Genomic DNA, 15,750 nt, shown 5'->3' on the forward strand with positions numbered 1-15,750 from the left:
CAGCGATCAATTGTTTTTGAACCACCATACTGGATTAAATGGCGGAGGATTGTTATGATCCTCATTGACTTTTTTACACAATCTTTCACTTAAGATGGCGCCAGCGACACTTGCAGATTCGGTCAGATGGTTCGGAAGAACCAACGTTCGTTGGCGGAGATCCCTGATCCATCTTGCCGTGGGTACTTAGTTACAGGCTGCCTGGATGGCATCCTCACTGCCACTTACATTTTTTCTTCCATTCTAAGTTCATATCTACTTTAAAACCTGAATGCGTGAAATACAGTAATCTGTTGTTCCTGACACCTTCTGTAGAATAGGTGATAGAGGTGTAGCAGACTAACATTTCCTATCAATACTTTTTTTAATTGCAGTACTTTTTCTTCATTTCTGTTGTCAATTAAGCCATGGGGTCTAATCCAATGTAAGGCATATCTAATTAAGAAGGCTGTGTCACACCTAATGAAAATGTTTCTCTTTTTTCTAACACAAAAGCACCAGGAGCACATTTGAGCACAGCAGAAATAGTCTTATTTGTACAGCACCTTTATATACTGTAACATAATGTACAATTACAGCTTTGTTGCAGTTTTTAGAGTGACATGAGCAGTAATAGCCCTATTAAAAGCTGGAAAAGTTGGACAGGTTGCTTCTGAAGTTCTGTGTTTATTTTAGAGGCGCCTACACTCTTTTTCCTATGCTATCATGGCATTTTGTATTCATCTGAGGAAGCAGCCATGACCCGTAAAACAGGTTGTCAGATTGCTTTTTTAATAAAAGCACATTTTCAGTTGAACTGGTGTCTATATCTTTTGCAGAGGTAACCAATTACCTCTCTCTTTATTTTAAAACACTTCAATAGAACAAATATTGGGTGCCTCTATCCTACCCATTATATTTATGCTATATTTTAGACAGCCAAATTACATTATAATGACCACCGCCTATCTCTGACATCAGGATATCCCTACCGATAGAAAAAAATGCACATGTCCAGTGCAGACATCACAGTTATAAAAGGTTTGATTCAGCAAGTTGCCAATATTGGAAAAAAAAGTCAGATTTATCAAGCATTAAAAAAAAGGCATGATTATTTTCTACATGGGCGAACAGCAGTAGCATTTATGAATGTTTTAAATGGAGGAGATTAGTTAAAGCACTGCAGTATTTTGCATTAAACCAACCCACTGATTTAAGGTTTCCTCCTTGGCCAGCACACTGATTCAAGGTTTCCTCCTTGGCCAGCCCACTGATTCAAGGTTTCCTCCTTGGCCAGCCCACTGATTCAAGGTTTCCTCTTTGGCCAGCCCACTGATTCAAGGTTTCCTCTTTGGCCAGCCCACTTATTCCAGGTTTCCTCCTAGGCCAGCCCACCGATTCAAGGTTTCCTCCTGGGCCAGCCCACTTATTCCAGGTTTCCTCCTAGGCCAGCCCACTGAGTCACGGTTTCCTCCTAGGCCAGCCCACTGATTTGAGATTTCTTCCTAGGCCAGCCCACTGATCCAAGGTTTCCTCCTAGGCCAGCCCAATTACTGATTCGAGGTTTCCTCCTAGGCCAGCCAACTGAATCAAGGTTTCCTCTGATGCCAGTCCACTGATTCAAAGTATCCTCCTAGGCCAGCCCTGATTCAAGGTTTCCTCTGAGTCCAGTCCATTGATGATTCAAAGTTTCCTCCTAGGCCAGCCCACTAATTTGAGGTGCCCTCCTTGAAATAGGTCCCTACCCTAACCAATATCTCCCAACATGCATCGATAGAGGTTTTAAAATTTGTCAGTTTCCCTGGTTGCCTGATTGGATGTAGTTTGTAAATGCAAAGGATTGATACTGATATTTGCTTAAAGGGGTTTTCCATATCGCACTTTCATGAAACCCATTAATATTGCCATGTACAGCTAGCACACAGCAATTTGAATGCAACCTGCATTACCTAGGTATGAACAGGCTTTCGTGAATTTGCCTCTATGTGCTTTGAATAGTAAAAAAAAAAAAAAAAAGATTCCTTTTCATCTGCTTAGACATCTCTCACACGTCTGTCTTTGGAAAGTTTGTTTCAGTGGTCTGTATCATGTGATTATTAAACATAAAGTGCTGGTAGCCCATTGTGAAATTGGCACTGAGGCCCACAGCATTTGAACCAGGGGCATAACTACAGGGGAGCTCCAGAACTCTAAGAGACCCTAATTACTACTTCAGTCACTGACTGAACGGGTCCATCCTTCCAATCAGGTGTTTGGCAGCTACACTTGTTATGGGTGTAAAGATCATGATGCCCACACTTGTTTTATGACCCTTGCAAGATGGGCTCCCAGGCTGTGAGGGCCATTATAGGTTGGCAAAAAAGGGTGTGAAAACTGTGGGGCCTCATCAAAATTTTGCTGGGGACTCACGATTTATAGTTACACACCTGATTTGAACCCTGTCATTGCAAAACTCTTAAATAGTATTTTTTTGATCAGCAATTTGAGATGTCCTTTAAGTGTACGATACAACAAAACTATCATAACTGGGCTGTAAAGAATGATTGATTACTTCATTATGACCATTGTCAACCAAATATAATTGGTTAATAATAAAGGTCAGACAGGATTTATTCAGAGTGATTCAAATTGATTAATATTCAGAGCAATCAAACAACCACTTTGGATTTCTTTAAAAAGGTAAAGAGATCATTGTATTTTCTTTAATCCTTTCATATGACTAGAGATGAGCGTAATGGAGTAATTACGATTTCGCGAAATTTCACGTAATTAGTGTAATTACGTTTATGGCCGTAAGTACATAATCGTAATGAAGAAGGATTTCGCAAAATTTCGCTTAAGCGTAATTTTCGCGTAATTTTCGCATTGCAACTGGTATTACAAAATTAATGCGTATGGTCATGCTCCCGAAGCGGAAAAGTTGACGCATGTATCAATGTTAGGTAGCCGCCGACTTTAAGGGTTAATAGCAAAGCCCCCTTAAATGCTAAGAGCCTCAAATTTGGAGAATATATTAAGGAGATCAGGAGGAATAAGAGGAAAAATTTTTTTTTCAAAAAGACCTTATAGTTTTTGAGAAAATCGATGTTAAAGTTTCAAAGGAAAAATGTAAACATTTAAAAACCCGCCAACTTTAACGGTTAATAGCAAAGCCTGCTTAAAGTTTAGGAACACCAAATTCCCAGGGTATATTAAGGGGATCAGTGGGAATAAGAGGAAAAAAATTTTCAAAAAGACCTTATAGTTTTTGAGAAAATCGATTTTTAAGTTTCAAGGGCGAAAATGTCTTTTAAATGCAGAAAATGTCAGTTTTTTTTGCACAGGTAACAATAGTGTATTATTTTCATAGATTCCCCCAAGTGGGAAGAGTTTTACTTACTTCGTTCTGAGTGTGGGAAATATAAAAAAAAACGACGTGGGGTCCCCCCTCCCAGACCTCTTTAACCCCTTGTCCCCCATGCAGGCTGGGATAGCCAGAATGCGGAGCACCGGCCGCGTGGGGCTCCTTGGAGCCAAAATACAAAGATGCTTCTCAGAGCTCTGAGCTATATAGCTCAGAGCTCTGTCGGGAATGTGTGCAGCGCAGACGCGTATGCGGCGGCGGCGAGTAACGTCGGGTGCGGCGTAGTTACAATGTAACAAAGTTGTTACATTGTAATAACTTTGTTACATTGTAACTGATAGAACATTTCCGAGGCTATTTCGAGGGATCATTTATTTAAAGGGACAGGTAAGTATTAATGGTTAATTAAGAATATTAAAGGACTTTTTTCGTGGTTATGTTTTTTGTTCAATTAAAATACTTTTTCTAAGTGTTTGTGTGTTTATTTACTTTTAACTCTTAAAGGAAATGGGTAAGGGGTACAAGTACCTCTATACTCATTTCTCCTGGGAGGGGGGGGTGGGCATCTGGGGGACCCCTTTTTAAAGGGGACTCCCAGATTCCACCATGAACCTCCCCCCCAGGAAATCGCGGCCTCCACCTCCACCGCCCATCGGAGGTGGAGAAGAGCCCCTTGTCCTTGGATTGGACAAGGGCTCGGAGGGGGAGGGGAAAGCTTGGCTGCCCCTCCCCTTCCGAGACCCCCCAATCCATGGACCATGCGGGCTGGTATAGTCAGGGTGCGGAGCCCCACGCGGCCGGTGCTCCGCATTCTGGCTATCCCAGCCTGCATGGGGGACAAGGGGTTAAAGAGGTCTGGGAGGGGGGACCCCACGTCTTTTTTTTTAAAATATTTCCCACACTCAGAACGAAGTGAGTAAAACTCTTCCCACTTGGGGGAATCTATGAAAATAATACACTATTGTTACCTGTGCAAAAAAAACTGACATTTTCTGCATTTAAAAGACATTTTCGCCCTTGAAACTTAAAAATCGATTTTCTCAAAAACTATAAGGTCTTTTTGAAAAAAAAATTTTTCCTCTTATTCCTCCTGATCTCCTTAATATATTCTCCAAATTTGAGGCTCTTAGCATTTAAGGGGGCTTTGCTATTAACCCTTAAAGTCGGCGGCTTTTTTATATTATACGGAGCGTTACGGTTTAACGCGAAATTACGGTAGCGTTTAATGCGAAATTACGGCATGAACGAAACGAAATTACGCGTTGAAAATTACGCTTACGGTATTTTCAATTATGATTTTAATGGCAATTACGCTACTGTAATTTCGCATCGTAATCGCAAATTTCGCATGCGTAATTTTAGTAATGCGAAATTACGAAAATTTCAGCTCAACTCTACATATGACTGCATTATACCCCATCAGCATGACATTACTCAACTCTATCTGGCTCCATGAGTAACCCCTCTCAAATACTCTGCAATGAGTCATGGATTTAGGATTCTGAAAATGGCTTTATTAGAGCAAGAACTATGATGTAAACTCAGTAGGCGAGGAGCTTCCTTTCCAGGTACACTGACAGCAATCCTAAATCAGCTGAATGGTGCTGCTCCATTCAAGACTTCACTATTCAGAAGCTGGAGGAGGCTGAGGAAGCACCTGAGGCCCTCAGATATATAGAGTTGTGAAGGAGAATACATCAAATAGAGATGGCCTGAACCTCTGATTTTCGGTTCGCGAAATTCCGCGAAAGTTCGGTTCGCGCAAACTTTCGCGATCCGCAATAGACTTTAATGGGGAGGCGAACTTTGAAAACTACAAACATTTATGCTGGCCAGAAAAGTGATGGAAAAGATGTTTCAAGGGGTCTAACACCTGGAGGGGGGCATGGCGGAGTGGAGTACATGCCAAAAGTCCCAGGGAAAAATCTGGATTTGAAGCAAAGCAGTGTTTTTAGGGCAGAAATCACATTGAATGCTAAATTGCAGGCCTAAAGTGCTTTAAAACATCTTGCATGTGTATACATCAATTAGGGAGTTTAATTTGTGTACTGCTTCACACTGACACTCTAAACTCACTGTGTAACGCACCGCAAACAGCTGTTTGTGTAGTGACGGCCGTGCTGGACTGCTGCGTACCATGGCCAGAGTGCAGGCCATGGAGGTTTTCAAGCCCTTATGGTCGCCGGGCTGAGGTAGCTCAATGATAGAACAACAGGGACTGTCCAGCTGATCAAATTTGGTCTGTCCACAATGAAGCAACGACCTTATCTTCACCATATCCCCCCCCCCCCCCCAAGACACTCATATAGCCATGCCCGTTTTTAGGGCCGTGAGGCCCGTGCGGGCACCCTTGGCGCTGTTGTGAGGGGGGGCGCTGTTAAGGAGGGGGGAGCCGGAGCCGCGGGGAGGGCAGCCCAACCTCTCCCTCCCTCTCCCCGGGCTGCCCTCCGTGCTCCCCCCTTCAGATGCAGAGTAATTACGCAGCAGGAAGCTCTGTACATAACTACTCTGCGTTCCACTCGCAGCCGATCTCCTCTCTGCATACACGCTGATACACACGCTGCTTCCTGTTTAGCCGGAAGCAGCGTGTATATCAGCGTCTATGCAGAGAGGAGATCAGGGGCGAATGCAATGCAGGGAGGTGAGTAGTTATGTAGTTATGTACAGAGCTTCCTGCTGCGTGATTACTCTGCATCTGAGGGGGGCGCATGGAGGGCGGCCGGGGAGAGGTCGGGCTGCCCTCCCCGCGGCTCCGGCTCCCCCCTCCATTATGGGGGGTGGACCTACCTAACCTATACTGGGGAAAGCTGCCTATCTAACCTATACTGGGGGGCACCTACCTAATCTAACCTATACTGGGGGGCACCTACCTAATCTAACCTATACTGGGGGGCACCTACCTAATCTAACCTATACTGGGGGGCACCTACCTAATCTAACCTATACTGGGGGGCACCCACCTAATCTAACCTATACTGGGGGGCAGCTACCTAATCTAACCTATACTGGGGGGCAGCTACCTATCTAACCTATACTGGGGGGCAGCTACCTATCTAACCTATACTGGGGGACACCTACCTAATCTAACCTATACTGGGGGACACCTACCTAATCTAACCTATACTGGGGTCCGCCTACCTAATCTAACCTATACTGGGGGGCACCTACCTATCTAACCTATACTGGGGGCAGCTACCTATCTAACCTATACTGGGGGGCAGCTACCTAATCTAACCTATACTGGGGTCAGCCTACCTAATCTAACCTATACTGGGGGCACCTACCTATCTAACCTATACTAGGGGGGCAGCTACCTATCTAACCTATAGTGGGGGGCACCTACCTATCTAACCTATACTGGGGGGCAGCTACCTAATCTAACTTATACTGGGGGACACCTACCTAATCTAACCTATACTGGGGGGCACCTACCTAATCTAACCTATACTGGGGGGCACCTACCTATCTAACCTATGCTGGGGGCACCTACCTATCTAACCTATACTGTAGGGCACCTACCTATCAAACCTATACTGTGGGCACTTATCTAACCTGTATTGGGGGCACCTACATACCTAGCTAGCCTATACAGGTGGCAACTATACTGGCTAACTATATTGCAGGCACCTACCTAACTATCCTATACTGGGGGCATCTACCTATCTAACCTATGCTGGGAGCGACTATTCTGGCTACCTATATTAGAGGAACCCACCTAGCTAACCTGTAGTGGGGCACCTATCTAACTTATACCGGGGGCGCCTGCCTATCTAACCTATACTGGGGGCAACTATACTGGCTACCTATACTGGAGGCACCTGCCTGGCTAGCCTATACAGGGGGAAACTATACTGGCTCACCTATGCCTGGCTACTTATACTGGGGGCCTATAGCTGTCTACCTATACTGGATTACCTATTCTTGGCTACCTATACTGGGGGGACCTATACTGAGTGCAACTAGACCTGGCTAACCTATACTGCGGGTGCCCATACCTTGCTCGGGGGGGGCGCAATTTTTACACCCTCGCCCTGGGTGCATTTTAGCCTAGAAACTGCACTGCATATAGCCGGCGGTCATTGCTTCATTGTGATACGCATATAAACCGCTGCCCTACGCCTTTTAGTTTTCGCTATTTTTGCGATTGAAATTGCCGCGGCTTCGATCGCGAAAATAGAGAAAACTAAAAGGTAGGTTTAGGGGTCGTCAGAAAGAAGAGAAAGAGAGCTTTAAAATGATATCCATCTTTCCATAGTTATATTGTATTACACAGGACGACTTTTTCTCAAAGTCAGCAGCTGCATTCAGCAGAATGGAGCTTCTGAATTTAGGAAAAAGTCGCCCTGTGTAATACAATATAACTATGGAAAGATGGATATTATTTTAAAGCTCTCTTTCTCCTCTTTCTGACGACCCCTAAATCGCCGCCCTACGCCTTTTAGTTTTCTCTATTTTCGCGATCGAAATCACGGCCGCTGCAATTTCAATCGCGAAAATAGCGAAAGCTAAAAGGCGTAGGGTGGTGATTTATATATCATTGGAAAGAAGAGAAAGAGAGCTTTAAAAAGATATGCATCTTTTCATAGTTTCTGCACTGCTCGTAGTCCCTTTAAGGAGGAGGAAAAACACAGACACCGTGAGCCCAATCTGGTGTAGAAGGGAAAAAAAAGTAGATCGCAAATAATTGTTGAGATTTTATACTCACAAGGCAGGGTTGCTAGTAAAGCAACCACTCAATCTGCATGTGCGTAAGTACTGTCCCTTCTCGGCCTTAAGGATTAGTAGGTCGCTACTCCAGTAAAAAACGGCGGCTAGATGGAAAACTTCAATAGCCGGTGTCTATTGCCAATGGAATAGATTCTGAAAAACAGTTGGTAGGTGGCATCCAATGGTTCAGAAGCAGGTACAAAGAGGTATAACTGAGTCCTACTTTTAAAAAGGACTCACCTGAAACTTCAAAAAGAACTTTATTTCAACAAGTGCTGAAGTAAAGTTATTTTTAAAGTTTCCAGTGAGTTACTTTTAAAAAGGTAGGCCACACAGAGCTGGGACAAGGTCCTCCAGCACCCAAGGCTGAGACACCAAAGTGCGCCCCCTCCCTCCCACCCCAGCCGTCACACACTGATTGCTATTAGACAAAGAGGCGCCCCCAGGGCCCCGAGCCCCCCAACATCTTAATCTCTAGTTAACTGGCTTGCAGTCACTGCCATGCATTCCCTTTTCTTATTTCTATCTGCTTCAAACACAAAAGGGGAATGAGAGGAGTGAGTTGTGCGCCCCCTTCTACACTGTGCCCTGAAGCTGGAGCGCCTCTGGCCTCTGCCTGGCCCCAAGGCCACAGTTATACCTCTTTGTACCTGCTCATGGACCATTGGGCTCTTCCTATTTACTATTTTCATTGATGCATTAATGACTTTATAGTTACAGATGCCTGTTTTTTAGATTGTCCCTGGTCACAAAATCGTGGTCACTATTTTTGCAGGAGTCCCAGGCATAAGAAATTAGCTTGCAGTTTCCCTGGAGGAACTCATTGCAATTCTCCATCAGATCTTTCAGAGACTACCTCAGTATACCTTTGTGTTAAATGAAGAGAAATGTGCTTATGCACTGTCTGAGATTGAAATTGTAGGCCATAGAGTTTCATCCCAGAGTTTGCAACCCTTGCAATCCAGTTTTGAGGCAACACAGCTTTCATATCTAAAAATAAAGATTAATCTGTTTTAGCATTGTAAGGATGCCTCCTGTAGCATGTCTTGTTGGTTGCAGTGGAGCTGCAACCGAGCAGTTTTAATTTCTCTGCTTGCACTAGTTGCTTAGTTTTAATTGCATTCGCAATAAGTTTCTTTGCTTTCTCTGGTGCAGGGGCAAACGCAGGATTTTTAAGGGGGGGGGGGGGATTCCTGAAAGGTCCAGAAGCACTTATGTCCCCGAGTGCTTCCGAATACAGGTGGCTCCATACTGCCCATGCACAAAAGTGCGTTGGCGTATTATGGAGCTGCCTCTCTTTGGAAGTACTCAAGGACACAAGTGTTTCTGAGGGCTTCTAGAAGCAGCAAATTTGAACAGGGGACAGCGCTGGAACAACTCCCCGAGAGAGGAACGGGAGATAGACTTAGTTTGGACAATTCAGTGGAATATGTCACATAGCGCAAGCGATACCCATATGATGCAGGGATATATGCATCTGCGGAAGATGGCGGCGCTATATAAATACTAAATAATAATTTGCCTCACCAGGATTGCACTTTTATTTAGCTTTCCTGTATGACAAGAAGACACAGCCAGCCAGCACTAGGGGAAGAGGGAAACAAAGGCGAGTGAGGGAGGGCTGGTGCACACCAAGAGGGCTTCTGAGCGTTTTTCAAATCAAGACTTATTTGAAAAGCGCTTGGCTAATGTTACCCTATGTGGGTGTTCCCACAGCAGCATTGTGATCATTTCAAAATCGCAGGTATACTGCATGTAGCATTTTTTTGAGCGATTCATTCAGAAATCGCTCTGAAAAATGCACTCACTAATTGCTAGCGATTGCTATTGTGATTTTGGCTTGCAGTAGCCCAGAGAGAAGAGGAGTGGAGAGAAATTGAGAATAGCCTGAGAAGGAGCGTTATCTGTATTGCAGCCCCACATCACACAGAGGCTACTTGCCTGTAATAGGACTCCTGTCCCTGCCAGTCTCTCACACAAGTCAGAAAGCAGCCCTCCTGTAGTCTAGGGACTGTCAAAAAATGTTCACCTTGTTTAACACCTTATCCACACATGAAGTCATAACATAGGGGAGAGACCAGACAGATTTTTGCCCATGGACCCTCCAGGCAAGCTCTGCATCATGCTGTGTATATTTACCAGTTTGTCTGCCCTTTAATTGCACTTTTATCATCTAGCCTAGTATTTTGCATTGCCTTACAACAACAAACCTGAATACACCAGACACCAGCCCTAAATCACTGAATGAAAGGGGACCTGGGGGGAGATTGCCCCCCAGGTGGAGTGGAGAAACTGAGATACAGCAGTTAGCGTATCTGTATTGCAGTCCCACATCACACAGGCTGCTTGCATGTACTGTGTCTCCTGTCCCTGCCAGCCAAATCCAAAAAAGCTTTATTGGCAGGACCAAATACATTTAGCATTGCCAAAGCAAAACAAAACATTAACAACATAGTGGGGGGGAGGATTGTGGGAATAGGGGAAGGATATAGGTATACCATCCATAGGGGTATGGAGGATGTAAGGGATGGTCAGCCTCTCACACAAGCTGCAGGCAGCCCTCCTGGAGTTTAGGGACTGTCAAAAACTTTTCAACCTGTGAAATACCTTATGTAGCTGTCTACATGCAGTGTTCACAATAGTGAGCGAGCTGAGTTTTTCCCACAGACCATGCAGGCAAGCCTCTGTATATTTACCAGCTTGTCCGCTTCGGAGATTTCAGGGAATTTTTTTTAAAGGTACAGGAGTCTCAGAGGGGGTGTTCCATACATCCAGAACCCCCGTCTGAATACGCCAGTGTGGTGGTACTCTGGTTTTCTCGGCCTCAGCCGCTATACCTTGCACGTTAAGACCTGGGGGCAACCAAAGTCAGGAGAGATATTCAGTGTCCTTTTCAAGCAGGGGCTTGTCTATAGGTGAAGACCATGGGCCAAGCTCAGAGCTACGGCACTAGATAGGGGTATAGTGGCTGATGAAAACAGGAGATCTGCCAGTCATTACAAAGATATAAAACATTTATAGCTTGCTCTTGATTTACCTTACAACCCCGTTGCGCAGGTTCTCCACAGATCTTCATTGCTCTCAAGCGTCTGCAAATCAGGATCTACCTGTAGGGCTTGTCAAAGTGACTTCCTGAAACAGAATCAGTCTCTATAGTAGAGCAGTTCATTCATTCATTAATGCCAGATCTCATCCTCCATGCGACACATTTCAGTGAGGAATAGAGAATAACTAAGGAGTTTCTTGGGAAAATTGGGTCCCCCAAAACCCATAATAGCAGTGTGCAGCCTTAGCAGTGCTATCTATAGAATGTCTATACCAATGATGTTCTGTATGCTGCAATAATAACTAATTTCTGACTAAATTAATCTTTTTCCCTTTTTCCATCCTAGCGAGAATTTTGGAAGCAGTATATAGGTAAGAGACCTTTCTCTACTAAGTTAGACACACTGACACTTCTAATTGTTTTGCTGTTAATATGGGAAACTCTACATGGTATGGCTTATATTCATATTTATCTCATTTTATTTAATTGCATCTCTTCACAGCCAGTGTAATTAAAATGTATATATTCAGTAAGAGCCCAGCTGTTCTAATGAGATAAGCCTCCTTTACACAAGCAATACATTGAGGAACATTGAGGCATACTGATGATGGCCTAACTAACCAAGAACAACACAGAAGCAATTACCTTGTATATATAAACATGTTCGTTAAGTCTGTGCAAAGAGCAATGATTATGTCCAAAGCAAAGTTAAAGCAAAACCCAGGATGACCATTAAGAAATCATGTCTTAAAGGGAATCTGAAGTGAAAATAAGCTTATGAGATAATGATTTGTATGTGCAGTACAGCTAAGAAATAGAACATTCGTAGCACAGATATGAGTCTCATATTGTTTCCAGTACAGGAAGATTTAAAATTTAGTTATTTATGTCACAGAGCTTCTCTGAGTTCTCTGACTAATTTAGTCAGAGAGCAATGCTATTTTCTGAAGCACTTATCTCAACCTGTCTCTGTTTCTTGTTTGTTTAAAGTCTTTCTGCTAGGAAGTTCAACAGGTCATTAGCTCTGCTCTGTTTTATCATTTAAAATACAGAGTAATTTGTAAACTGCAAATATTAGAGAATGATGCAGTGTTATATAAAAAAACACTATAAAACTGAAAATAAAAATATGAGACTTTTTGTTGCTACTAATGCTCTTTTAATTATCTATACTACACATTCAATTCATTATACCATAAGTTTTTTTTTTCCGCTTCAGTGTCACTTTAATGGGGTTTCCCACCCAAAGAGAACAGTACGGTATTCATTTTCTCCCTACCAGTATAGTAACCACTGTTCCACCACTGGTGATTGATATGGGGCCAGCCACTTTAAGAGCTTTTGCCTGTTCAACCTCCCCCTTATGCCTGGTCTCTAAAAGAGTGCATACACATCTAATTTTGTTTGCCAAATGATAACCTAATTTTACCACTTGCATGTAGTCAGGCTCGGATTTACATCGCAGGTGTCTATAGACACAGATGCCCTGCATCCTAGACCTTGTGCTCCATGAACCTACAAACCCCAACTGAACTGCTCCACAAGTATGCTGGCTGTCCCAGCTGTCACATCTCCCTTACTTCCCTAACCCGTCATAGATACAGGTACCCCTTAGCATTAGGTAGCCAGAGGTACCCTCAGTATATGTAGCTAGTGGTACCCCCAACTAAAGAGAGAGCTCGTCACAGGCATTCAGAGAGCTGGGTGAGTAACCTCTCATTTAAGCTTTGCTCGGCTCTGCTTTGCTTTGACTCTGCATAGTGAAGAAGGGAGGGACTGGGGGAGGGGTGTGAGCCGCCTTTCCATCATCAGGCGCCTGTAGGTACGTGCCTACAGTGCCTTATGGTAAATCCAGCCCTGCATGTAGTATAGGAGTTTACCTGCACAATCAGTATATAGTATTCAAAGTCTGTTGGCCCTCATACTACATGGAGGTGGTAGAATTGGACAGTGATTGGTCAATCAAAATTGGATGTGTGTATGAACCTCATCTCCCTTAAGCCTGGTGCAAATCTACCATTTTGATTTGCCAATCACTGCCCAGTTTTACCTCCTCCCTGTAGTAGGAGTGTTTACCTACTCTCATACTACATGTAGGTGGTAAAATCATACTACATGGAGGTGGTAGAATTAGCCTTAAAAATTGAAGGTGTACCAGGCATTAGCCTGGTGGATTGAAACTCAGATTGCATCTATGGTCTAAAGCCTGATACACACTCAATTATGATTGGCCAATCACTGACCAATTCTACCACCACCATGTAGTATGAGGTTCAACAGGTATTGAATACTATAATCAGATTAAGAAGGTAAACCCTCATTCTACATGGAGGTGGGTAAAATACTTCAGTGATTGGCCAATCATAATTGAAAGTGCGTACCAGGCTTAAGGCATTGAACACAGAATAAAACTAATAGAAAAAAAAATAAAGATATAAATGGTTTTGAAGCTACTGGAAGTTGTAATACTCAAACCTCTTCTTCACTTGTAAGCAAATTGATAAGACTGCCATTGCTGTACCAAAAGTATCAGATTGTTTTCAGCTACAGTAAGCTGTGTAAACCAAGCAGAAAAATCTTCTGCTTTAGGCTCTGTTCCCACTAGAGCAGAGAACTGACTTTTTTGTCTGTTCTCCGCTCACTGCTAAGTGGAGAGTGAATGGTTCCTATGTTATACAAAGGAGGCGTTCACACTGCAACGGATCTGCGAGATCCATTGCAGCAAGCAGACTGCACCTCTGTGCATTCCGCAATAATCCCAAGCCAGGCAGATGTGTTCCCCCATATAGCCTATGGGGGAGCGCATCGGCCCAGGGCTCCAGCCACAGTACACTGCGGACCATGTCCGCTCCTGCTGGCTGCACGTGACGCAGAAGTAGGAACACAGCTTTATCCGGGGGGGGGAGGGGACTTTCTCTACTTTGCACATTAATTACTTAATTAAAAAACAATCTTATAATTCCTCCTGCAACTGGCAATCATACTAAAGACTATCATGTAGAAGCGCTACGACAATTAATGGATACCACAACCTATCAAAAATTGAAGTTAGATCCCACCTTAAAATACTTAAAAAGAATGTAATGCCTATTATTAGAAGGGAAAGAATTGGGAATACTTAATGACGATGAATACAGCTATCTATATAATGCAAATTCCAGGATCCCAGTTTATTATCACCTGCCTAAAATTCATAAGGGCCTCTCTAACCCTCCAGGCAGGCCGATAATATCTGGGATCGGGTCAATGACCTCTGACCTATCCAGATATGTGGATCAATACCTTCAGGAGATAGTGAAATCTACACCATCTTATATCAAAGACACTGGACACTTTGAGGACTTTGAGAGAAATCACCTGGCAGGAAGATTACTGGTTATGCACTACAGATGTAAATTCTTTATATACAGTCATACCACACGAGAAGGGGGTAGAAACAACAAAGTATTTCTTAGAAGATTGTACCAATATGCAGGAATCACAGGTTGAATTTATTCTCCGTTGCATTGTGTTCATCCTCAAACATAATTATTTCATGTATCAAGGCGAGTACTTCCTCCAGGGCACCGGGACGGCGATGGGGACCTGGTTCGCTCCGGCGTTCGCCAATTTATACATGGCCCATTGGGAAAAATTCGTATTGGGGGGCCCTACGGGCCCTGGAGCTGCCCTGGTGTTCTGGAGGAGGTTCATTGATGACTCCTTTTTTATATGGAGGGGCACACGAGACAGCCTTGAGGAATTTTCAACTTGGATCAACACCAATGAATATAATCTAAGATTCACTATGGAATACAGTAAATGCAAAGTGAACTTTTTAGACCTTACTGTTTTTTGTGAAAACGACACCATTATGACTAAAACTTTTTTGAAACAAGTGGACACAAACCGTTATATTAACATTGATAGCTGCCATCACCTTAAATGGCTTATGAACATACCTCAAGGTCAGTTCTTGAGGCTAAAAAGGAATTGTACCAAACTAATTGACTTCGAGGAGGAATCCAATTCCCTGCAAGGAAGATTTGAGGAGAAAGGGTACCCAATGCAGGTTATCTTGGAAGCTAGGGAGAAAGTTAACAATCTAGATAGACAAATGTTGTTAGAAGAAAGGAATAAGGCAACTCATCAGGATGTCAACAACCAAGTATAATATTGAACTACTGTACTCAGGCGAATAAAGTGAGAAAAGTTATTGAGCAATACTGGCATATCCTAAGGGAGGATCCAATTCTAACCCCCTTATTACCACAAAACCCAAGAATCATCTTTTAAAAGTCAAAAAACTTAGGGAACATATTGGCCCTGACAGTTAAGGAACCATGCAATAAAGTGAGGAAAAGGGGCTACTTTAAGAAGTGTGGGTTCTGCAGGGCTTGTAAAGAATCGGGGCTACCTGTGGAAAGAATTTATGAAGTACAGTCTATGTCCACAAGGAGAATTTTTGCATATATGAGGAATCCAATTGTGACACCATTGTGACACCAGGGGTGTAATATATGTCCTTATGTGCCCGTGCAATAAACAATACGTGGGTAGGACTAAACGCCCACTTAAAGAGAGACTGGGAGAAAATTGTGCAAACATCAATAAGGGAAATATAAAATATCCCCTTTCAGCACATTACCAACTAATGCACAATTGCTCATTTAGAGGATCTAAGTTCTGTGCAATT

The 15,750-nt window shown here is 43.4% G+C and overlaps 1 protein-coding gene across 1 annotated transcript in view; it reads left to right on the plus strand.

Annotated features, from left to right (window-relative positions):
* F9 (coagulation factor IX) overlaps positions 1-15,750 on the plus strand; it is a 113,272-nt gene that overhangs the window by 33,781 nt on the left and 63,741 nt on the right. The window contains exon 3 of the mRNA XM_068251000.1: positions 11,422-11,446. Coding sequence (XP_068107101.1) covers positions 11,422-11,446 — 25 coding nt within the window. The remainder of the gene's footprint in view (positions 1-11,421; positions 11,447-15,750) is intronic.

The sequence above is a fragment of the Hyperolius riggenbachi genome, chromosome 8 (genome assembly GCF_040937935.1).
Source record: "Hyperolius riggenbachi isolate aHypRig1 chromosome 8, aHypRig1.pri, whole genome shotgun sequence".
In the NCBI taxonomy this organism is placed as follows: Eukaryota; Metazoa; Chordata; class Amphibia; order Anura; family Hyperoliidae; genus Hyperolius; species Hyperolius riggenbachi.